Raw genomic sequence first — 26118 nt, 5'->3', positions numbered from 1 at the left:
CTTTAATTCCCATTGCCTGGGAAGTGGGTAGTTCCTCAGACATAGGGCCTTCAAGGCCACATCCCACCTCTCAGGAGAGCATCCTAACCATGAGGTGAGGATAGAGCACCTATCTGCTGGGAGAAGGCTGCTCTGCAGCCAAAATACAGCAGATGGGCCTGGAGAAAGCACAGCCCAACTCTGAGCAGCTTTGCTCTTTGCTCTGGGTACATGGGACCAAACAGAACCTGCCAAAGTGTTTGCCTGAAAAAAATTGCCATTTCTGGACCTGGTTAAATTTAGGAATGAGCTTGGTTTTGAGAGCCTCAGCTTGGACAAGACTTGGGCAGATGGGGCACATGGTGTGGCAGCCCTTTGCCCAGGAGCTTTTTCTATCCTGCTTTTGGTCAGCAACAGCTCAGCAGAGATGTTCAGGAGTCATTTTGGACACTGCTATGTGAACCTGGACACTATTTCACTTCAAATAACCAACCATTTTGTATCTGGCCTTAAAGGGATGGTGAAGATGTTTAAAACAATGAACAAAGGAAAAAAAAGGAAAAGAAAGAATCGTAAAAAGGAACAAAGAAATGCTTACCTAGTAATGTAGAAGGGATTTACTTATTTTTTTATGTATATAATTTTGTTCCATTGGAAGATGATCAAGGTGTTAGAAAGAAGCATATATTTATGTCTTACACTGAACACCATAGCAGTGTGGTGTGTGAAAAATAAGAGAAATCTAACTTCTCAGGAACTAAATGTTTTTTTTTTTCCTTGCATTAATGTAGTTCAGACCTGTCCTCACTACATGAGACAAACTTTCCAGCTACTGGTTGGACGCCACAGAAAAACTCAATACTGCTGTAGAAATAGTATGATTTTCACTCTTTCCATGGGTAAATATATATACTCTATGTGTTATAGTATTGAATCGTATTGCACCACAAAATCAGAGTAGGTCTATATTTATTTTTGAATCGATTTTATATATTGTATGTATTTATATATTTTATATAGGAGGCAAGCACTGCATAAGAGAAAACAATAGTGCTTTATAAAATCACAAGAATAATTATATAACACAGTCTGCAAGAGTATTTCCACGTTCCTTGCATTTGGTGGATGCAAAAATGTTTTCAATACTACTAGTAGTGATTTTCATTTTAATTTTTATTTACACGGAATGATTAAAGGCTTTACCATACTTTTGCTGTTGTTTTCTTGTTCAGAACACCCAAAATATGCTGGGCAGCATCAAGCTGTACTAGGAATAGACTCTTCCAAGATGGAGGGTGTGGTTTTCAGAATCAGTAGCAACTTGAAGACTGCTTTGTGAGTGCATAATGGACTAGTCAGCACCTGCTGAGCTTTCTGTTTTTTCTTTACATTTACTGAACCATCAGTCAATTAGAGAAGTTCAGATCCAAAGTAATTATCTGTGTATTACTGATGGAGCACAAAGCAAAAAAACAATTAACAGCAGTGATTGCTGTCACTGACTGACTGTATAATCTGTTTGACAGTTTTGAGTGCACTACTAAAAAATAAACAGAAGATAATACTGCTTGAATTTATGTAGGGAACCCAAAAAATGTTCCAATGAAGTACCTGGAGTTGTGCTAGTTGGATGAAAGCAATATGCAACCAATAGAGAAGAGCAAAGACAAAACTATCTAGGGCATGTTCAAAAGAATACCTACAATAAAGCAATTTATGATAAGGAGTCTCTCTGGACTAAAGTCTCTTTAGTCTTTAGTAGAGCATTATGTTTATTGCATGTTTCCTAAAGCACAATTTGAACTACAAGGATGCAATTTAAAGTTTATGAAAATGGAACACAGCCAAACAGAATGAAAAATATGCAGTACATAACCCCACTATATACTAGTGTCATTCATTATTTGTGTGTTTTTAATTGACAGGGCACAAAACAGGAACAAAAGAGAAACAAAAATGTTTGGACAACAAAATTAAACATGAAAAAAGCTTTAGAACACAGCAAAGGTATGTCCCTCAATACTAGGTCTGGAGTAAATTTTCATGCTGAATTGCAAATGTTTTGTTAGGCAGGTACTGTAAAGAAGAAAGTTATGTGCTCTGACTGAAGTTCTGAGGGCTCATATCAATGGCAAATATTCTTTGGCTTTGGTGGAGTCAACACGTGAACCCAGAGCTCAGTAGCTGTACTGGTTAGTGGTGTCTATTAGCTGCAACAGCACAAAGCAGCTGGGTTACATGAAACGAAAACTCTACTTGGGGACACTGGTTCTAAGGGGCAGGTGTGGCTGTGCCACCGTGCAGATTGACTGACCTACACTGCCTGACTGCAGCTGTGACCATTTAAAAAAAGTGGGAATTGCCCCTTGGCTGCCCGTACAATGCTCTGGGTGCCCTCCGTTGGCAGGTCTCACTGTACTCTATCAGAAGCAGAAGAAGGAGCAGTCCTTCCCACCACAGCCTTGGTGAAATTCCCACTGCAGTATGGCACAATCTGCTGAACAATTTCTGCTAAGTTTAACTTCCCCCAATGCTCACTGAGGAAGGGCTGCAGGATCAGGGCCCTCAGGAGCTACGTGGCACGTCTCAGAGTATAAATGATTTTCCACCAACCCACCATTGACAAAACTTTGTGAAAGAGCTGTAGCTGTAACAGAAACATACATTTAATACTGATTCAGGGAAAGTACTTACCTTATTCTAGTGTAAAACCAATGACAGCAAACAATGAAATACAACACAAGTTAGAAAATGCCTTTCAATGCATGCAGCACTGTGATTAGTCATAAAACCCTGATGAGGTTTAGAGGCAATATAGGACTTTTCATCTCTTTTGAAAATAAAAATTGAACAAATTATTTCCTCAGATTTCAAATCAATGCTTAGGTTTTTATTTTCTATAAAATTCAGCATGCACATTTTAGAAACATAATAGAAATGTAATAGAAGCACAAACTGCATAATATTAAATTTGGCATAAATGTTGTAAATATTCAGATAGTCATCTAATGTTTGAACTGCTTATGTTCTTTATCATAACTATGTTGATTCTTAATTTAAGTGAATTTTAAAAATCTTTGCTTCTTACTAAAAAAAGAAAGCAGATGAAAGTGCATTTCCACATGAGCACTTCTTGTTAAATCTAGAATATATAATTTGTATTTTAATCTTCCAAAATAAGGATAAACATTCTTTGCACCAAATGCAACATAACTTCTCACTAAATCATTTGTGCCAAAAACATGAGAATATCTCAACAATGAAGAGCATGGAGTGATGGCTATGGAGGGATTAATTCTATCAGTTAACCATAAAACAGTAGCTGTGAATAACATTTCTTGCATTCCTTGCACAATGTAAATTCCTTTGGATCACATAACAAGTTTTGGAGTAAAGAAAACAATATCAGACCCTTAGTGTTCATCTAATAACTATCCTTCATTTCTCTGTACCTTTGACTTTGAATGAAGTTAATGAGATGTCTCTAAGGGCCTGCCCTATACACAAAAAAATGGCAGTTGTGTAATGCACATGCAAAGAAGTGTGAGGTGTGTGTGCAGTGGGCAGGCTGAGAGCTGTGCTTCCAGAGAAAAACAATGTGCAAATGAAATGCAGAATTGGACATGGGCTCTTCTTAGGGCAGAAGTACAGGGGCACAGAAGAACACTCTTTCTTAAGGCTGGGATAAAATTTTTTATCCTAAGAAGAGCCACATGGAACACATGAGAATTGGGCCCAAAGCTTTCTTTACAAATGGAGAGAAACAACGCTGCACTAATGAGGAATAATCAGCACTAGCTTTAAAAGGGATGGACAACTTAATTACTTGTATCCTCTCCCCACCATAGGACAGACATCAACTGCTATTAAGTTGGCAAGATCAATTTAATATATAACATTGTCAACAGAGGTACTTGGTTTCACCTGTTTAAAAGAAGCGCTCAATTTAAGCACCATTTGCAGATGCATCACAATCTTAAAAATACCACTTTTTATTGAATGGTTCAAATAGATCATTCAAAAGTGGAATGATTTTAAGTAAGATACAAAAGCATTCATCTTTGGCCTGTTTTATCACTGCCAGGTATTTTGCATGCATGTATAATCTGCAGGTTGATTTTTTCCACCCCAGCAATTTTTTTGGGAGCAAAAAGGAATTAAAGAAATGGCATCCTGAAGGCATGTTTGCTGGTGAGAGGATGATGGCCCTTGACTCACAAATCTGTTGAACTGAACAGTGTCATGACACTGGCTATGTGTCAGCTGTAGCAGTTTCTGCACTACGACTTGGCAGCTAGGCCTGTGACAGAACTGATTTCAGATCTTTGGATTGCTGAGAAGAGTTGGGCCATGAAAGCTGATATTCACAGATATGCCCCTGGGGTGAGCACTATAGGCAGGAGCAGGGACAGCCTCTGTTTTGGATGGGAAATAAAATCAAGAAAATCCTTATTTGCTTTACATTCCTACAGATCAGCTCTCCCTGGTGGCAGGTGCTTTCCCTGCTTGTCCTCAGTCTGCTCGAGGAGAGCATGGTTCACTTGCTCGTGGGCTGAGGAAAAGCTGGCACAGCACCTAGGTGTGCACCTGGGGGTGCAGGCAGCCAAGCCAACACGGAGGCTGGGAAAATCAGACCTCTGTCAGCCCATAGGGTAGTGAGGAAAACACAAGAGGAGATGTGTGGAAAGCCAGGAATTTATGTCCCAAACCACACCTACTAGTGTAGGTTGGCTCCTTGTTCTAACACTCACAGGCTGAGGTTTTCCTGCTGCATCAACATGGGTACACAGGTCACAAACATGAAAATCTAGGACTGAAACCAGGGCCAGTGAGGATAATTTTGATGGTTCTGGAGAGGTATATGGGGTTTCATCCAGGTGGGTAGTGGAATGCAGGGTTGAAAGAGGACTGGATACAGACTCTGTTGGACATGGACCATCAGTGGGTTTTTATCTAGGGATGTTTATGGCCTTCTGAGACCGCCAGAGTTCCAACAGAAGTTACTTCCAATTTAGGAGGCACAGATATTTCCCAAACTATCCCAGCTTTGGGATGAATAAGCCAGACAGAACTACCGATTACCAATGACTACCTACTGACTCTACCAATGACTCCCTATAGAATTAAAGGGAAGAGGTAATTACAGAACCCTGGTGAATGGTTTAAGTTCAGGCTGTGCCTCTCTGCAGCCCTGACTGAGAGCCCTGGGGTGGCTATTACCCACAGAGCTCTCCCCTGGCACTCTTGGTGGGAAGGGAGAGCACCCAGAGGACTCTGCCTCCTCACCTCTTGCTGGAGAGCTGCCTGGGAAAGGGGGCTTGCTCTTCCCAGGAGCAGTCAGTGCTTCTGTACCCTTCATTGGAAAATGAAGGAATATTAAGAATGAAAGCCAAGCCCTATCCCTGGTACTGACAGCGTGATTTCTGGTAGTTGTGCTGTGTACAGGATCATCTAGGGTAAATACTAACAGATACTGATCCAGGCTCCCTTCTGATACCCTGAAGCACTCCATGGAGGTGACTAAGTATCTTCATCATTTAACAGGTGAAGAAACTGAAGTGCTGGGGGTAAAGTGATCAGTGTGAAGTGGCTAAAATAGCAGAAAGTGAAATAGCAGAGCTACAGAAAAACCCAGATGAGAGTAATTATTGATAAGGAGGTTGCAGGTTACTTGCAAATAAATTTGAGGAGGCCTAAAGAATATTTTGATCAATTACAATGTGCAGATGGAACTTAAGCAGAACAGAGGAATTAAAGGGACCTGTCAGGTCTGAGCACATGCCAGCATAGGAACCAGATACACTATGGCATGTGATTCTGCCCTTCCTGAGAGCAGCATGTCTCATGTGTTGTAGTTAGCAGGGACTAGAACTCTACATGGGGCCTTTGGGAAATAAGATGTCATGGCACTGTATTTCACAGGACTTGGTAAGGGAGAAATCAGCCCAGTTTGGTCTGTCTTTCTCTGTGGATTGTACCAGATGTCACTTGAACAGGGTGGAAATCCTCTATCTCTAGCCTGATATTTAGGGCAATTTTCAGAAGAGCCTTAAAGCTCTTTAACAGGACTAAAAAAATAGAAGGGAGGAGACACTGTCTGCTTAACTGGTTTTCCTTCTCTTGCTAAGGTGTGATTACTTGCTTTGGCCATTCTAGTATAACATATCTCACATGACTTGTTACCACTCAACTTGTGTGTCTAGCCTACAGCCTGGCAGATCTCATTGTCAGAGAAGTTCTCCACATTTCAACCTCAGAGTAACTTTTCAAAGATCTGTTTTATTCCTACTTATGGCCCCTAATTCAGTGCTTGGATTGATAGGTAACATTATGCTTTATTTTTTCTCTTACATGGTTCGTTCTCTTCATTTTATTTTTAATTGCAAGGTAGAAAGACATGTGAATATTTCAGAATGACTAGTTCCCTTTTCAATGGTTTCCTAAACACAGTGAACTTCCTGCAGGCTCATACTCTTCCATATCTTTCCTGATGCAGCATCATGCAGCCAGTGATTTACTAAAATAGGAATCATATCCGTCTCTCTCCTCTCTTCCTTCCAGTTTTAAGCTTAATGTTATGGAAGCAGAGCCCAGCAAGGTGTGTAAAAGCAGCGGAGGGTGTACAGTTAATCAGTGTTGGGACCAGTTTGGTTTGGGGTTGATATGAGTGCCATGCAAGCTGGTGCTTCTTGGTGGAAAGGAGAACAGGACTAACTAGCAATCAGACAATTCACTTTGCTATTGTTACAAAACATTACTTGCAGTGCCTCTGCTAATTCAGAAACCTCATAGCTATAATTACACAGTGGAGGTTATCTTAGCCTAATTTCTTCATAGTTAGTTTTTTAAATTGTTCAATAAAAAGAATGTTTGAACCTATCTATGGAGCAGGCTCGCCTCTCTTTGCCAACCACTGCCAGCGATGAGTTCCTGCCCGGGAAGCCACTAGCATTTCACTTCTACTGGAACTAAATTGTTAGAGAAAAAGCAGGTCATCTCTTCGTGATGCAACACAGGAAAAACGGGTTAGCTGCCAGCGAAACCCATCTCAAGAATGGGAGAATCAGGAGGGTGCAGACTTGGTAAAATCTTGACAAGGGGATGAATATAGAGCTCGGACCATAGGAACCTGATATAGTGAACCCTGTTTCTGAACAGTATCCTTCTTACTAAAAAAAGGAAATGAATAAGGCATTAGTTGCTAACACAAATTTTTAAGAGGCACAACAACATTACTTTGTGCAATGAACAATACAGAAGAATCCTTTTTGTATTTGAAAGGATATAGATCGGCCTTAAATGGCAGCACAGTGTTGAATGGGAATATCCTTTCTTGTATCGCAACAAAATAGTTTTTAAATAGTCAGTGCTGCTTATATGACCACAGCAATACTTGGAGGTGATAAAGCCCCACTTTCCCTCCTGCATTTTTCCACGATGCACAACACACCCCCCTGCTGTGACACTTACTTTGTGTCCATCTTAACTACTGACTGTTGCAGTCAGGGCAGAGCATCAGGAAAGATAGGATTTTAAAGGTTTCCCTTTGAGAAAGGATTCCCTGGGCCACAATGGTTCTTAATGTGCTTTATACTCATGTCATGCTGGAGAAAGTTCAGTGCTTTCTGAGGTGGGGTGGGATGAGGTGAAGCTGATACTCACAGGACGACTTCTACGTGGTCCAAAGCCCACTGATCATGACCTGTTCCGTTGTGACGGGGCTGCCACCAGCGCAGTAAGACTCCTTTCATTCGTGCCTCCCTGTCACACAAACACAAGAGCCTGTCAGAGCTCCAGATTATTGGTGTGTTATATATCCCTAGGTATCCCCAAACCGAACTGAGAGCAAAGTCAAATGGTTTCTATATCACTGAACATCAACACACTGTACGTGTAAAACACTTAATAGCTAAAAATGCACACAGGTAGGGAGGATTTTCCCCTTATCTTCAAAACAAGTATTCTTTCTGTTTCTAAATGCATTGATAAACACTAGCATGGAATTTCTTAATCAGCCTTCCTCTTAAGTCTTCTTTGTTTACCCTCTCATCAACCATTTTTCTTCAACAATGATGCAAAGCAGAAAGGTAACTTGTGCATTTAGAGGTAATGAAACGTGACTGGGTACTCACAAGGGAACATTATAAGACACTCTTTGGGCTTGTATAAAGTCCTTTGGCTGATGCTGTGCAATTACTTGCCATGTAATTCCATTATTTACACTGTATTGGAGGAGCACTGCCTTGTCTACAGTGTTAGGATCACTCAGATTGGTGTTGCAACTGTCTGTTTGTGAAATGCTTCCAATTTGCAAAACAAACATGATTTTGCTGTAAAACACAGAGAGAAAAGGTATTTTCAATATGCAAAATTATTCAAACAGAGACAATAGTATTTCTAGGTTTATTGCAGTTACCTTATCAAAACTTGTAGCCTTTTCAAGAATCGTTACTTTAACATACAAAATAAACTGTTCTCACATCTTTAAAACATAGCTCCCCTTTCAAAATAATAGTTTACTATGTATAACATATTGTTGCAAGCAGGATCGAATTTTGCAATATATCTGCACAAAACTGAGATGGATAAAAATGCAAACATGTAAATGAGTGTATGAAAAGTTTAAAAGGACAAATAAAGGTTGAATATAAGAAAGTGCTGAAAAATAGGTATCATATTCTACCTGGGTCTTCAAGTAAGAAGAGAAGAACCTGATTTATATCTGGTCCATTGGCCAATTCATCCTGTTTCTAATCTTGCTTTGGACAACTAAATATAAACCAGTCCTGAAAGCTGTCACTCTGTTAAGAGCCAACACAGGCTGGTTACATTTATTTTTCCATGGCCAAAGAGGCTCAATAGATGAAAAATATACTTTTGTTCATTGCCAGGTGAATATAATTCTATTTGACAACTGAAATGGGAAAATGATCCTGTAATTACTAAATAACATCTTTAGTCATAACCATTGTGGATGCACATACAAGCATGGGATTTGTCTTATCAGATCAGGCACCAGTCCAGGCAGTCTGGTGTCCAGTCTTTGCCAACAGCTTCATTGTCAGTGCTGGCTTACATAGACAGTGCTCTGTTGGGCATGATGAAAACACCTGACCTTTTCATCTGACATCCTCACTCTCCATCTCCCAAATCAAAGTCACAAAGCCCTAATGTTTTCTGCCAGCACATCCAACTACATGGCAGAGCCAGATCAGTCCATCCTCATCTGTACTGGCCCACATACATGTGAAGAGTTTCCTTTCTCATGAATTGTTAAAAGAGCTGTTTAGGCTCAAACTATTACCTTGCTCGGGTGAGATCCAGAGGCTTGGTCACAGCTTGTCTTACTTGACATCCATTAAAATAGAGTGAATCTCCGTGGGCGTAGGGTGCCAGCTGTCCACATCCATTCCCTATCACTCCCCCCTGAATGGTTTCCCAGTTTATTTCAGTGACTCTTTCAGATTCAAAATTATCTTTAATATAACTTGGCAGATCATGGCTAAAAACAGAGCAGTCATCACCTAAAAATGACACAGTGCAGTTGTAAAACACACAAAAATAGAAAGAATGGAGAAAATTGAGTTACAGGTCATTATAATTCCTTTCAAGGTTATGGCTCAATATACAGTGTGAGGACAGTCAGAATGTATTTCAGCAGATCCATTAATAATGTGCACATTGATATACAGCAGTCCTTTTACAGAATTGAGGCTGTGAGTCTTATTTTTACAGCACTATAACTTGAAGAACTGCAATACAGTTTCTCCTATTTTGTATTGATGCCAATAGGAGAAACTTCAAATTGCTGGTTGAAGGCAAATATGTCTAAAAACTCGGATGGGATCTGATCTTATAAAGTTATGAGGCTCTCCTGGAAGACATTAAACACTGGCTTCACTCCCACAAAGCACTTAGAGCTTTCCAAGGGCACTCAGGTACCATTAGGCATGTACTTAGCTGCACTGATGGCTTAGAGCAGAACACTCTGTCCTGATGGGGCACAGAGTCCCTTACAGATGCCAGTCACCAACATCTGGATCCCATTTCCGCATCCTCTGGGATGCAGCCCTGGAAGGAGCACAGGGTGGAAGCTGATCCTGGCTAATCAAGTAGCCATATTCTGCCTTCAATAAAGGCTGGATGGATTTTACGTACAGTGCCAGATGGGAGAGACTGCTGACTCAATATGCAAAGAATAAGGGGAGGGAAAAGCTGTTATTTGGAGCCCTGACAAATTATTAATTTTGAATTTGTTACTCAGACATTCCAGTGATGAATTTGGACATGATACATCACTTTGTCTGTTTGTTTAATTTTGAGCTAGACTAGACTGTAGTAGATGTACAAGAGAGAAATGAAGAAATGGAACCTTGGAATCCTTCATCACAGATGCAAATGGCTCCAGTTGTGCAATAGCCATGGCCACTGCAGAGCTTTGGGCAAGCTTCCCCAATGTACACATGATCGATTGCCCAGCTCTGCTTCTCTAGTTCTTCTCCCTTCTGAATCCACCTGAACTGGGTTGCACTGCAAATATCAAAATCCAAACACTGTATTAGGATACACAGCAATTAAACACATCTGTACAGTGATGCTCTAATACATCAGCAGCAAATGTAACCAAAAATGTCATGTGAGGGTCTGTGACTTCAATAACTGGAAAGACCCACCCTGCTACATCATTGGCAGTAGTGACTTCTATTAACAAAAAGCTTCCTGAAGAACATTAGTTATGTATCAAATCTAAATCCACAATAAGGAATAATTTTTAATTCACCAATTTTTCCCAGTAAACCGTGCCAGCAAGACAGCTGTCATTTTATAGGCCCACAGTGAGCTGGCCTTTCAGTAACCTACCTGGATGAGACATGGTCAGGCAGCTGGATAGTTATTCTTCTCCACATGGAGCTGTTGACAGAGTTATAGATGGAAGCTTCATGGAATTGAAATGGGGAGCAGCCAATGCTATTAGATGAGGAAGGAAGGCAGTGTGTCTGGACAAGTTGCCATGAGTCTGTCCTGCAGGAAGCAAAAAAAAAAAAAAAAGAAAAAGTTTTAGAACAACTGAAAAAATAATGAAAGGAAAACAGATTATTTCTAAGGGTCATGACATTGCCTGTCTTACTAAACAAACACAAGAGATTGTCAGCAATAGTTTCCATGCTCTGGAGCCACAAATAAACAAGAGGTGAGAGGCCAAAGCACAGGTGCAGCCAGGGAGGATGTTTGAGTGTTGTGGAGCCCTTGGCAGTGGTACTCCCAGCAGTGTGGTACATACAGCTGCTCTGGGCTGCATGACTGAAGGATTTATTTAGGAGGCTGCTCCTTAGCCTCTTTCTTACAGTGTTCAAAAGAGTCCCAATAGAGTTTGCTACATTTTCACTCACAATTATTTGAGCTCAGAATATACCTTCATTTTTACAAATTATAACGTGCTGCTATTCTACAGCACATGAGGCAGTGTTATTGTTAGCTAGTTAAAGACCTATTTGGAGTTAAGTAACTCCAACTTCATTACAGCTTGGTCCTGTATCCTACTAAAAGAGTTTCCTGCAAATGTGTTTTCCTGTGAGCACATTTCTAACAGGAACATACTCATGACTGTAACTACAAGCTCAATGCCATGAATCTGACAACACCTGGCAAAAATTATAAAGAGAATTTATGGGAGTTATGTAGACAAATCCCAGTGCTTGCACACAGTCTTTGTTCAGATTCTGTTACAACATGAATAGCAAAGCAATTGCTTTAATAAATAGATGCTCTCTACGTTTTTAATGTCATACTATTCTTTTTTTCATGTCTGTGCATTCTGCTGTCATTTACCTGGCATCCTTTGTATACTCCAGCATCACTGAGTGGAGGTCCCCACAAGAATTTGCCTCACAGCCAACCACGATCTATAGCACAAATAAAATCAACTGCTATAACAAGTCAGGTAGACATTTAAAGTGATATATGATCAAGATAGGTTCTTCTTTTTGTTTCTTTGTTGGGTGTATGAGGGATTGTCAACTTAGAACTTAGACAAAATCCATCAAAAGTGGATGGAAAACAAAAGACACTGTACTTCAGATACTGTTTTTACTTAAAGAATTTAACTTCCTTGATACTGTTATTTCCTAACAGAATTCTAACACTTAATTTCTAAAGTCCAAATTAAATATCTAAACAAACATTGCTTCTGAAACAAGAGATATAATAGTTCCTTGGCATTTCCAAAAGTGAAGCGCCTATGAACATGTGGACATAAATCAGTCCAATTTAGCAACAGAATTATTCTGAATATATAAAAAAAAGACATATTTGTTCCATATTAAAGTAGAAAGATTACAGTACCCAGTGTATATTATTGATTTGATAATACAATGCTAGATTTCAAAACCAAACAGAAGCCCTGCTAGAGCTGAGTTCTTAGTTTAGAAATAAAATCTTTGCTGTGAGCAGTGAAGAAAAATGGGGAGAAGATCAGGAAAGAACAACTCTGCAGTAAGAGTTTAGTAATATGAACTATTAAATGCTGATGGGTTATCATAATTTTGGTCTTAAAATAGAGGAGAAAGATGATAGGCTGGGTAAAATAAGCATCTTGGAGGCAGTCTGGACATTCAGTAGTAAAAAACTTAAGAGACTCCTCTTGCATGTAATTTCATTGGCATGCTGAGTAGGGAAGCAGTGCTTTAGGGATTATATTAGACAGTCAATATAAAACAGGCAGTGATGTTGAGAAAAAATGAAAATATTGATCAGTGAAAGATGGAAAATTCTGGAACTATCTCGTCAAAAAGAAGAGCAAGGAAAAAACCATAATAAGAAAATGGAATAATATTTTGATAACCCTCTTTTCATGTTAGTTCCTGGCTTATTTAAGACAGGATGCTTGGGGAACAGCCAAGAACATTTCTGGAAAACAACTACTTGTTGCCTTTGGCCCTGTGTAGAATTCGACCTTAAATCAAATTAAAATACTCAGAAATGTTTCTCTGATGGCTTAGGTCATTTGCCATGACACAAGAAGTAGAAGGAGTGCTTCTACTTAAACACACTTGCATTTTCCATATGACACTCTTCTCCAGCCTTCTTCTCCCTTAGGTTTTCTGTTCCTTCACAAATTAGGGGAAAATAACTTATTCTGCATGGCATCTATTCTCACCTTAGAAAATAATTCCTACTGTATCTGATGATCTAGTAATTTCAGGAAAGAGGTATTAGACTTCCAATTCCTCTGACTAACCCCAAATGCATACAGACAGTCAGAATATTTTACAGAACATTTTACATTCATGCAACCTTTCTGGTTCTCATTACCTACACTTCATATTTTCCTTTAATTTCAAGTAAAAAGTCACTATTAATTATTCATCCAATTGAGCATCCTAGTTGGAAAAAGAATAATTTCTGGAGACACATTAGATGAATTTTCATTATGTTCTTTACTTTGGAGAGAGAGAACATTTCTTACTTTAAACTGCATCATGTATCCTGGCTGTATAATGAGCTCCCTGGAGGACAGGATGTTGTGTGTTTTATCCTTTTTCTTATTTGGCCAGTAGAGATGGAATGATGGATTTCCACAGAACCCTGCAGTTCTGACTGCATTAGGGTAAAAGCTCCAGTTTTCTTCATGAGAGGTGCCTTCTATTAAGATGAGTTAAATACAATTATTGCATTGTCTTGGTAAACATCAAGGCTTAGTAATGAATCCACAGAATCACTAGATAAGAGTACTTTAGTGATATGGACACTACATTTATGCTATCTGTAATGACACACAGTCAGCTACAAAGAGACATTCATCACCAGAGAGGTAATTAAAATGTTTAAATAATAGTACTTTTAAAAAATATGATGACAGAAAACCATAATACCAGAAATTTAAATGAAATGAGTTGGACTGAAATAAAATTTTTTATGTGTATATATATGTGCACACATACACATCTGAATATACATGTATATATATATATATAAAAATATATATATATATTTACACATTTCTATTAATAGCTATGAACAGCATTAGTCTACAAAATGAAAAATTTGCAGAGTTAAAATAAAAGAAAGTCTGCTCGCAAGCTCACAGGGCTCAGGTAAGATAAGAACAGATAATGCCAGTCTACAGATGAGCTGTGGCAGCCTGTTTTACCATCATCAAAGGTATCCACCAGCTGGCTGGGGTTGATCTCTGCTCCCCCGATGAGGATGTTATCCAGAGCCCACTGTGCCCGCTCGGGGCCGGGCACCACCATCCCGCTGCTGAGAGTGAACGGCTGCCACCAGCGCAGGCGCGTGGTGTTGGTCAGGGCGTGCTCGGGGAGCAGGATGTAGTCGTGCCTCACCGAGATGTACTTCTGGTAATCCATCTCGTGGAGCAAAGTCCAGGATATCCCTGGAATGAAAAGATGCAGGTTTAATAATAAAACCGAGCACATGACAGAATCTTCTAAAGGATTAAAGTAAGATAATAGGAAATAAAAGTAATAGCTGTGGTCTTCTGGTAGAGCTTAACTTCTAAGGATAGTTGGCAACTGTTACTCACTGCAAGAGTAATCTTGTAATTATAAAATGGAATAATCAACTTGGGTGGAAGCCACTGATTACTGAAATAAGCCAGGAAGAGTATGGAAAACTTCTGAGCAATAGATGGGGAAAAAATATTTACATGGACAAAAATAGCTTTACAATTAAGAATTAGCTTTTTATTTTGGATCTCTGACAAATTCTCAGGTATTCATGGTGGATGGATACAGAACCAGACTGTAGCTCAGCTGTAAACACAGTATGTACTTGCCTCCATCAATGGAATAGTCTAGCAGCACTCCTTCCTTTCTGCAAGTTGGTCTGTGGCATGTTGTCATGTTGTTTTCACTCCCAATTCTCCCCCAGTACTGTAGAAACCTAATAGTAAATGCATATAATCACATCTATTAGACTTGCACAAACAGAGGTTGCTTTCTGTTAACAGACATACTGAAATTGTTCCAAATGCCAGCATTTTTAAGCAAGTAACTACAAAGGTTTAAGGTTAAGCAAAGTACTACAAAGGTTTCCAAAAACATTGTCTAGTAATTTTCATGGGAACCTCATGGAATTCAGCTAAGAACTGCCCCTGGGAGGGAGTAACCCATTGCAAATGTACCAGCTAGGGACAGACTGGATGGGAGCTGCTTTGCTTAGAGCTCCCTGAGAGTCCTGGTGGAATGGGAGCTCACCATGTGTTAAGGTGCCCTTGTATCAATGAAGGACATAAAAGAAGTTGATAAACTGAGCCAAGGTGAATGAAGGACACTGGAATGATTGTAACCAGAGCTCAGAGTCAGTGCTCATACATTGAAAAAATAGGAAGTTCCAAATGGATTTAACAGGGGAAAAAAAAGAAAAAAAAATCACTCTGAGAGTAACTGAACACTAGTACAAGTGTTCTAGTACAGACAGACAGTAGGATCTCTGTTCTTGGAGGTTTTTACAGATCCAATGGGAAAAAGTCCTGGACAAACTGGCCTGAATTCAGTGTTACCTGGCATTTGAGCATGAGGTTGGACTAGAGACTCCCTGAGGCCCCTTCCTTCCTGTGATTCAGCAAACTTGCAGAAATTCAGAAGTCAGAATGTGTGGCATCATTAAAGCCATATGGTCAAGAGGAATGTGCTGAAGTTGTCTATGTCATGTCCTTAGCTTGTCTAAACTGACAGAGTTCCATTGCTCTCCTCTTAAGTCATGCTTTCCAACAGCATAGAAGTGGAATGGATCTTGTTCGGGCACCCAAAAAAGGACAGCCAGCAGAAGTTCTGCTCTGAACTCAGTGAGACATGGCTGGTGCCCTGGTGACTGTGTCTTGCCTTTTTGCAGGACAGGAGTTGCTGATTCCAGGACATTTCTGGACAAAGGGACCTGCTGCTTCACCTGGACATGTCAGACCCTTTCCACTGTGCTAGGGTGAGCCTTGCTCTCTGTGACTCATCTGAAAGCATCAGCACCCTGAGAATCATAATCTCATCAGTGTCTGCCTCAGGCAGGGCTATTCTTGTGGTGGCTTAGGAATTCCCTGAGCCACCAGCTCTGCTGCCTCCTGCTTTGCCAGTGTATGACAGAGCTCCCTGTGACAATGGCATGGAACCATGACCTACTTTGCCCCCCGCAGGTCCAGATCTTGAGTGACAGCCTGCCTCACAGTTGCACCTCCAAAATACAGAGTTGTGTCTTCTGCAAGAATTCCACACTCAGTACAGGTATTGCCACCTTCTAAGGACATCCATAAATCTGGTTTAATTTCCTCATTGTCAAAGCGCTCTTTCAGGAAGGTCTGTAAGTAAAGCATTTAACATGAAGCACTGGTAAGTAAGATTTTAAGTCTTTTTGATAACCACAGCTGGAACTGACCTAAACATGTTTTAAGGGCTCAAGAATACTGTAAATTTTTCTCAGGGTGACTGAACATAATCACTTCTGGCTGAATATCTGAACTTGAACTGAATTGGCTAAATGTGAAAATATATTAGGGCTGGATTTTAACATACTTGGGAGGTATTGCAGCAAATTAAAATTGGCATGTGCAAGTGAACGAGCATGTTGGGTTTGCGTGGCAAGGTTTTGATGGCAGAGGGCAACAGTGGGGGACTTCTGTATGCATAGGAGAAAAAATATTCTATATCTTTCCTCAGCAAAACCAGCACTCCTGGCATTAAGGTGTTAGCAGTAAAACTCCCCTAAAATTGCTATAATTTTATCCCAAATGTCCTTAATATGATGGATACATTACTAATTAAAAATTGCAAACAGACAACGATATTTGTTCGTGTATGTAGTATTTCAGATGAAAGCCAGAAGGTTATAATAATTTAAACGACATGTTAACTGACAAGTTAGTTAGTTACTTTTAACTTTTAAATTAGCAATATCCAACTAGAGTCCACTTGCTTGTTATTGGGTAACATGAGTAACAGCCAGGTGAATTATTTTTTAATTTGATGCTATTTTCCTTTATTCCCTACTTCAGTAAGCTCTTCCACAGTAAAGACAATCTTTCTATTTTGTTCAAATACAACCATATGTGCAAGGGTGATTTACATCCTATAATGATGATTAAAAGATGAACAGTGAACTTTATCACAGCTTTTCCAGGCTAAGTGTTCTTTTCAAAGCAACAAACCCGTTCTTGAATAATGCAGTAATGGTTTTGTTAAAAAACTGATGAAAGGGTTGAAAATGGATTTGACTGTCTTCAGGCTGACAGGAATCAAAGCCAAATTTCCAGTGAGATCAATCTGTCCTCTCTCTCCTTCCCAGTCAAACACATGCCAAAATTCATTATTTAAAACATGCAGTAAAATTACCTTCAGTGTCTGGGTCAGGTAGCAGTTTGGACCCGAATACCCAGGATCACAGATGCATTGCTCATTCAGGCAGTCTCCATGACCTCTACAGTTCTCCAGACAACCAGGGCCCAGATAGAAATTATCAATGGCCCACTGCACATCTGAGTATTTCTGATAGAACCGAAACCTCACGGGACTAGATATAAAAGAATGAAGAAAACCAAACATATGCATAAAACAACTTTGCTCAGTTGAAAAAAGGTGATTGAACACAATATAATCATGACTATACTATCTTCTGAGCGTCCATGAGTAGTGGAAATATCTACTGAAATTTATTTTTTTACATATCCATAATGTAATGAACATGAACGCTACTATTCTGCAATTTCCTTGGAAGAAAATGAATAGGCAGATGTCCTGTTGCGTTTTCAGGAAGGTACTCAGTCCAAGACAAAATGAGTAACAAATTCGTACTTACTTGCCCACAAGGCTTTCAGGCAGTGTGTAAGTTACTCTTTTCCATCCTTTTGTGGGAAAGAAGACAGATGGCTGCGAGACAGTCCCAGAACATTTTGGATCGGCTGGTAAACACTGAGGTACTAAGTAACTCCAGCTAACGCCAAAGTCAGTGGAGTACTGCACATGGACCTGATTTTGTGCAAGTTTTTCTGAGGTTTTACATCCAACAGAAACCTAATAAAGAAGAGACCATCAGTAATTAGGAATTAATTGTGGTGGGGGCGTTTAAAAAAGTGTTTGAGCCTGAAAACAGACTGCAGAATTTTGCTTGAAATGATGGCAGTGCTGGTATGGTCCTAGTCATCTGCAGATCTCTAATATTCTCAAGACTGAGAACAGACACCATATTGTGAATTTTGTCTTCTTCTAGATAGCTCACATTTCTGGATTTCCAGATTTTGGCACTCATGCCTTAAACTCCAGTACCACATGACAAATAAAGTTAATATTCCCCTCCCATACAACCTGAGATTTGAATATTTCAGAGGCAGGCACAGATTAAGGAGACCATCTTTAACGGATGGATGCGCAAAGGGTTCTTGCAATTGCCCTATATTGCTGGGTTATTTCCTTAATTTAGGTAAAGGGGTGTATGAAAGCCAGTTTGGGTGCAGCTTTGGTGTGAATGCATGACAACACAGGAGCAGAGTGAACTACTGTGGAGCTGCTTTTCCCCTCACCAGCAGCTGTAACAAAATAGGAAGCTGGTAGATGTGCAATATCCTTACTACATGGTGTCCATGGAACTGCAGTGCTGGAAGAGAAGAATGTGTCACCTCTGAGAAGAGCCTGTGGTATTAAAGCTGACCAACACAGAGTAAGTGAGAATAATGAGGATGACCTAATAACATTTTTCCCAGCAGGGAATGGCTCCTGTGTAGGCCTATACATCATCCTTCCTCCTGAAAGATCCACTTAGACCTGGAAATAAATGTGGTTTGGAATAATTATACTGCAGACAGATTTTACCTTGAATTGCATAATCCAGCCTTCTGTAGGAGTCAGGTCGTGGGTGACTGCATAGACCTCTCTGCCATCGTGGCTCCCGCAGATCATGACACCATCAGGAGAATCACAAAATCTCTCAATTGAGCAATCATCATGGAATAACCAGTGTTCGTTCACTTGAAAATAAATGGCAATGTCAGTAATATGCAATGGCAATATAAATGAAACAGGGAGTAGTGTTAACCACAAAAGGTGATTCATAGCTTTCTTTTTCAGCCTACATGAGAATTATTTAGTATTGCTCCTGAGAATGTCAGTAGCCCATTGTTCCCATGTAAATATGTATTACATTTATCACATTAATTGCTGAAAGCACCTCTTACTACTCTCTTACATTAGCATTACAGCATTATTTTTTAATGTTCAAGAAGTAAGCATCTGAGACTTAAAATACAAACTTTTATTGCACTGAACATTTTGGGAGAGCCTTTTAATGGGTGTTGCCTACATTTGTTGCACAAAGTCTACTCCAGCACTGGTAACTGTTAAGCCTTATAAACATAAAGAAATGTATCTTCTAGAAAATTTAGTTGTAAAATGTAATTTAACTTCCCTAAAGAAAAGTTTAAAAAGGGAACAGACACTCAGGATAAGAAATTTGCTTAGAATAGCATGGCACTTCTAAAAAAAAATACTTTTCGTTTTTTCTTAAAAATAAATTAACCTTCTAAATAAATTCATGCAATTAAAAAGCTGCATTACATAATTTCATTTTGCTTTTTGTGACCGAAAAGCTTCTTAGCTCAGACCCAGGTGGAACTGCTCACCTGTGGTTTTGTCCTCCATGGCCATGTCGAAGGCGATCCTGCCGGCGGGCCCCGCGTCAGCCGGCGAGCGCTCGTGCTGCGGCAGGGGAGCGCTGCTGAAGGTGTCGAGCATCACCGTCCTCTGGTCGGCTGAGCCCGAGATCAGCACGTTGTCGATGGCCCAGTCGTTCTGGTCCAGCCCGTCGTGCTTGGGCTGCCACCAGCGGAAGCGTGTTCCGATGGTTTTGGCATCGTAGGGAAGGAGGATGTTCACGAAGCTGGAATAAAAGGTGAAAGTTAGTTGCAGGAAAGCTGCATGAGGAGGACGCTTTGCAATGCTCTGTGCTGGGTGCTTTGAACAAGTCCATTCCTGGTGTTTCCTAGAATACATAGAATTTGGGAAAGAAGAAAAAGACTGGTCTAGCCCATATTCCTCTAGGAGATACTGCTGAAACAAAAATCTTTCTGATTACTCCCTACTCCATCCCTGGGACAGGGGCTTAGAGAGAAGTGGGAAGGGTCAGCACCCAGAGTGTGGCATGGTTTGAACAACCTCACTTGCTCCAGCTGTCCTTAATGGGACTGAATGCAATGGTCTGGACTAGCAGGGTACGGCCGTAAGGTCTTAATTAAGGGAAGTGTTAAGAAGGAGAATGTGGAAATAAAATGAAGATTGCTTTTTTCAACCTGGAGCCATTCAGCAGATAGCAATGTTCAAGTACAATTTTATCTGTTCCACTGAAACAGTAGACAATAATATACTGGAATCTCATGTCCAATTAAAGTGCTAGTGATTTCTTGGTGTGCTTGAAAAAATAAAAAATAATGGGTCCCTCACATCCCCATTTTCTGTGAATCTTTTAAATTAGTGAGAAAAAGGTCAGGTCACATATATGCATGTTTTGAATCTCACAAGCATCTGAGAGTAGGGCTTGAGTGTATCCATCCTTTTGATGAATAACTGCAGAAATGCATTTTCTCCTCTCCACACCATTTTATAACTAACTTACATCCACCAGTGATTTTATGATGTTGCCAATAAGGAAATAGATTGCAAAGGTTAGCAACTTTACAAACAGGATGGACACTGCTACAGTAGCTGTTAATTTACCTTTCTGCAACCATTTACAAATCTACCAGACTGCTACAGGCTCCTAGCTATTCTTGTATTTCTGGTCTAGGAGCTGCAAAAATGCTGATGCTCTCAATACATGCACCAAGGCCATTCATAAACACCTGTAGGACTGTACAAGCTGAACTCATAAGGACCTGATGTCCAAACCACAGCAGTAATATATCCCACAGGTTCTGGTGAAACATTCAAGACCACCTGACTTTAGCAGAGAAATTTACACAGGCAGAAAGAAGGTATCTACAAACCCAGGCTTGCTGAATTGATCATAGAAAATCTCCATTAAGAGGCTCCAGGTGATTCCACCATTCACAGAATACTCCAGTAGCACTCCTTGGTTGCGGTTATTAGGAGTTATCAGACATCCATACATGAAATAAAACTGGATGAATTCTGCACTGGTGAGGTTCAAATCCACTGTAACTAACATACGGCTGCAGCCCTTGAAAGCAATGAAAAAATATGTTGAAGTTATATTCATAAAAAGTGCAAAAGTGTTACACTACACAGTTACTATTAATGTGGATTCATGCTGCAAAAATTTTAAAACTGTACAACATTTTATTAATTATTTAAAAGTTAAAGCTACAATAAAAAAAAAAGTTTTCCCTGAAGACATAATTTCAATCATGTTTCATCTTAAAAATTCCTATTGTGTATTTATATATGTTGCTACTTTTACCTTCAGTTTTAGAACATTCATGTATTTACCTTTCTTCTTAAAACAAAAGTTGCAGAAATCCACGCCTCCATTATAAATCATGAAGTTTTCCTTGCAGAATTAATGAATCACTGATTATGTGCTAATGATTCAATTTTTGCAAACCATCAAATGGCAAAGCAATTTTAGTATGTGTGTTTTCCACAATACCTTATATATTTCACATTGCTTAGTCTGTTAGTTGGTGTCTACTTAGTCCTACTGAAATGAAGTGGAAATGTAATGCTTCTGTTAGTTTATTTTAGAAAACTTGCATCAGTTTGAACTTAGTTATAAATTTGACAGAAGAAATCTACAGGCATAAATTTTACATGTTTCTAAAACCTATTTTGGAATTTTTATAATCCTGATGTTATCTGTTAGCAAACCAGTTCAGCAGCAGTCAGGGTTATATGCCTACATATGTAGCTAACCTAGGAAACTTTACTGTGAGCTTACTCTGAAAACACCCACATGTGAGACATCTCAAGGATGAGGCCACACATGGGTGCAATGTGCTTCAGGGTGACCCTGCCTGAGCAGGGAGGTTGCACCAGATACTCCCCATGGCCCTTTCCAACCCGACCCATTTTGTATTTCTGTGGCTCTGTATTGTCAAAGACCATGTGCAAATTATACAAGTGCAAATAGCTAGTTATTAATTTACCTCTGCAGCCTGATTAGAAGCCACACCAAACTCCAGTCTAGAAGTTTTAAGCGCTATGAGGAGGGCCTTAGGAGGAAAATTAAAAGTCTACATACTTATAGTGTACTTCTACCTATTAGCTCCACTTTCAAAGGCCCCTCCACAGTTCCTCTCAGGAGCCACGCACACTATATCTCATTTTCCTGGCTGCAGCATAGCAAGGAACACGGTATCAGCTTTCCTGGAATGTTTTTGGCTGACCCTAGCCTGTAGGACCTGTTTCACTTTGACCTTCAGCCAGGCAAAGGATTTAATTTAAAAAAAAAAATTTATATGTCTGATATGTCATGCTGCTATTTTTTTATGCCTTGCTATTTTACTTTTAAAATCAGTCCCATTTGTAGTGTCAAATGGGGCCAGCTGGTCCCTGTGCTGGGCACACACCCCGCTGAAGTGAAGAGCCATCCCAGAGGCGACGGCGCCGCAGACCGTGCTCAGTTTGCCGCCGTTCACCGTCAGCCAGTTCTGGTTCGAGGGCGAGCGGTTGAAGTTGTCTTTCAGCTGTGTTGGAAGGGGAGTCTCTGGCTCGTCGCAGTACAGCCCACCCCAGTGCTCGTCGCAGCTGCACAGCAGAACAAATGCACAAATCAGCTGGCAAAGGCTCTGCATGGAGGTTTAATCAGTGCCATGTTATTAAGGTACCATCTTATTCTGCATAGAGGCAGCATTTACTAGTGCACAACTGGTATGTGGGGGTTTCAAACATCTGGCGTTTTGTAGTTAACATGAAACAAAAATTACTTTTTTGAAGGCTTAGTATTGTGTATCATTCAAGCTTCTAATATAGGGTACACTCCCAAACAGTAAAAGCAGTAAAATGCATTGTGCTTGGATAAATAAACCAACATAATGTGCCAAGCCTAAAAATGCCCTGCTAATGTTAAAGTTCAAGTTTCTGTAAAATTTTAGTAGATGAGTGCTTTCTTATCTTTATATAGTTCTCCCCCTTTTTTTTTTCCCTCTGAAAAATGTTCTTATAATGTGTCAAAGACTGGATAACAGCTTGGAAATGTGTTCTGCTACTATGAGATTTCACCAGGGATATTGTGTCTTGGTACTTCAGTGTTGTCAGGATAGAGGAGAACACAATAATATGTCTATTCTGCAGTGAAATATATTTCTAAAAATACAGTCACAGTGCAATTATACAACCATTCTCCAATTTCTGCTGCCATTTGTGGCTGGAAAAAAAGCAATACACCCATCTGGAAGGTATTTCTCTCTTGCCAAGACAGGCAAATCCGGGGGTTGCTGTTTGCTAGCTTTGCAGGACTCTATGTGGATTGTTATGCAAACAGTTTGAGGATCAAGCCAGTCTGCCTCTCCTGGCAAAACCAGAGCCATGGAGCAGAGTCATCAGACCATCAAGATAATACCAGTCAAAAAGCAAAAGCAAAATCTGGCCTTGTGAAGAACTGGCATACATCCTGCTTAGTGGATACAACCCACCTCCAGCCCAGGTTCTCTGCACTTGGCACCAGGTTGAGAGCACAGAGACAATCTGTGAAATTCCTTGGGAACAAGGAGAACATATTCTGGGAAGCTCCAGGACTGTATGTCCCTAGAGGGATATGCAAACTCAATGGGTACCCTCTCCCTTTGTGGTGGGAGGGGAATTGATGGAGCAGAGGCAAAAGCAGAGGTGATGCATTGCCACTGAGGAAAGAACTGTCTGCTTTGGCCATGGAGCATGAACAGTCAGAGGTCTGGCAGAGCCAACTCCTGTTGGTCCTTTCTGCTTGTTACTTCTATTCCCAAGTGGAACAGCAAAATCCACCTTCCTTTGTAGAACCGAATCACAGTTTTTCCTGCAAATTCATCAGAATGACAGAGGGGGAGTGAAATGCTACAGCCCTGGGCAGGACAGGGAACAGATGGCACTTACACACAGTTGTCTTGTGTGCACTTCCCGTGGCCACTGCACATGTCTATGCAGCCATCCCCAATGTAGACGTTATCGATTGCCCACGTCTGCTGCTTGTCGAAAGGAGCAGGCTGGTGCCAGCGGAAACGAGTTGCTTGAGACCTTGGGAGAGAAAGAAAAACAGAATTCTGTATTTTCTAGCTAAGGAAATCTTTATTTTGACTGAAAGGAAATGTTAGTCATGAGGCTAGGCTGCTCTTGAAAGGTTTGTTTGATACCAGCATGACCCAGGGCTGGTTTCTGACAATGACAACATCCCTCCAAGAAAAGGGTGCCCTCATTTTGAGAACAGAACAAAGCACAGGTGCTTGGTATCAAGCTGAGAGTGTGGGAGGTAGGAAATGGATCACTGGTGAAAGCAAAGCAAGTGGGCCATGGCTGGTTCAGTGGAGAGGAAGGAAGGAAGAAAGTGGTACTCCCAGTTGGAAGCTCAGGCCAGTCATAACCATGTCCCAGCACAGATCCAAACCTGAGGGATAGGTAGGAGCTGGATCAAGCCAGAATAATCCAAACCCTCTAAGTTTCATCCTGAGCCAGTCAATAAGTCCAAGTCAACAACTTTACCTGACTTTTTCTCTATGAATTCTCCCAACTACACTTAGGTAAGAGCAGCTCTAGGGAGTGGGTTAGGGACAGGTGAGAAGGCCCATGCAGGGCTTGCAGCATGACCCTGGCTTTGCAGTTTCTTCCCTCTCTTCCACCCAGGGCTGGAAATGCTAAAAAATTATCTGTAGTGTGATCCTGGCTCTACTCAATAAATTATATTCATTTTGTTGATTAAAATGGGCTTAGTTCCCTATATGTGAATTAGGTGTCTCAACTCCCAATATGGATGATGAAAATCTATCCAAAACACTCAGGGGGCAGCAAATAGTTGTTCAGCTCATGCAGGTGTGAACTGTCAGTCAAGAGCTGTGAGCAGATGAATTTCTGTAACTACGAATTCAGCTAAGCCCTCTTTTGCAGAACAGCACTAGATGGCAGCATTGAACTTTTTGTAGTCAGTTTTCTTTTGAAACTCAAAGAGAAATCACAACTATTCTAAACACCAAAATGAAATAAAGAGCAAAATCCCCCAAAAAATATTCCGTGTAAAAATGGACCTCATATGATAAGGTCATTATTCTCCCATTAACTGTTCCTTTATGAAAATGTTGCATGAGCGTAATAAATAACCTGTTTATCCAAAGAGAAATCTACTACTCTGAGCTCAGCTCAGCTGCTCACCAAGCAGCATTTTAAAAATAAATACAAAAATTGTGAGGAAGTCCTTTCAGAAGAAAGGCGAGCACCTATATCTTACACTGCCTGCTTTGGCTAGGGACTTCACTAAAAATTAATGGGGCTGATGCTCCTGTGGGAAGCTCTGTATTTGCATTTGCATTTTAAAATCAGCTTCAAGTTAAAAGTAAGTGCCCATTGTCTTCTCGAGGCCAGGGGTGAGGTAGCACACTGGAGTGCAGGAGCCCTAAAGAGGCTGCACAGACAAGGGTGGTGAGCACCAGGCCAAGCTACTGAATACACAGCCTGCATGTGCCTAAAACACACAGGCACAAAGAAATGGAGACACACACCCACTATTACACAGTTTGAAATAATAAAGCAGCATAAAAATTATATTGCATCTAGACTAAAAGGCCTGTTAGCTGCACTGTTCTTATCCTAAAGCTTAATGTCTCTCTTGCTTATGAGATAAGGTTGGAATAACCTCTCTCATGGAATGCCTAACTTAATAACTTTGGGAAATGGTATTACTTGAGCCAAAAAATACAATTATGGGATTGGACAGAAGTGCAATTTTTGGCTCAGTAGGGCATCAGATTTCTTGTGATATATACTGCTGAAAAAACTCTTCAGTCTTAAAATCACAATTATTTATAAACATGAGTTTATCTCAGGTGGTAGGTCCAAATTCAATCGGTTTGGAACACCAATCCCAGCCTTGATTTATCCCATTCAAACCCAGAAAGACTACTGTGAACACAAATTTACAGTCTCTTTACAAGAACTGACGGGGTAATGGATTTTTACAGACAATATGTAGCAAAGCTGCACAAAAAAGGAAGCACAGAAAATTAATGCT

At 40.3% G+C, this 26118-nt stretch overlaps 1 protein-coding gene across 2 annotated transcripts in view; it reads right to left on the bottom strand.

Moving 5' to 3' along the window:
- RELN (reelin) overlaps positions 1-26118 on the bottom strand; it is a 274669-nt gene that overhangs the window by 2661 nt on the left and 245890 nt on the right. Inside the window, exons 47-64 of one of the 2 annotated variants that reach the window (XM_088165846.1) lie at positions 23997-24137; positions 22496-22673; positions 20954-21147; positions 19595-19851; positions 18789-18943; positions 17779-17993; positions 17316-17493; positions 16110-16285; positions 14774-14880; positions 14129-14371; positions 13445-13620; positions 11809-11882; positions 10840-11001; positions 10352-10509; positions 9284-9503; positions 8112-8309; positions 7642-7740; positions 2674-2809 (exon numbers count right to left, since the gene is read on the bottom strand). In XM_088165846.1, the coding sequence (XP_088021972.1) occupies positions 2680-2809; positions 7642-7740; positions 8112-8309; positions 9284-9503; positions 10352-10509; positions 10840-11001; positions 11809-11882; positions 13445-13620; positions 14129-14371; positions 14774-14880; positions 16110-16285; positions 17316-17493; positions 17779-17993; positions 18789-18943; positions 19595-19851; positions 20954-21147; positions 22496-22673; positions 23997-24137 (3061 nt within the window). In that variant the 3' untranslated portion in view covers positions 2674-2679. The remainder of the gene's footprint in view (positions 1-2673; positions 2810-7641; positions 7741-8111; positions 8310-9283; positions 9504-10351; positions 10510-10839; positions 11002-11808; positions 11883-13444; positions 13621-14128; positions 14372-14773; positions 14881-16109; positions 16286-17315; positions 17494-17778; positions 17994-18788; positions 18944-19594; positions 19852-20953; positions 21148-22495; positions 22674-23996; positions 24138-26118) is intronic. The other variant, XM_014869033.2, reaches the window with a different exon arrangement.

Source organism: Sturnus vulgaris, chromosome 5, assembly GCF_052056855.1.
Source record: "Sturnus vulgaris isolate bStuVul1 chromosome 5, bStuVul1.hap1, whole genome shotgun sequence".
Classification (NCBI taxonomy): domain Eukaryota; kingdom Metazoa; phylum Chordata; class Aves; order Passeriformes; family Sturnidae; genus Sturnus; species Sturnus vulgaris.
Note: the sequence above shows the minus strand (reverse complement) of the source record. Positions and strands in the feature narration are given on the sequence as shown.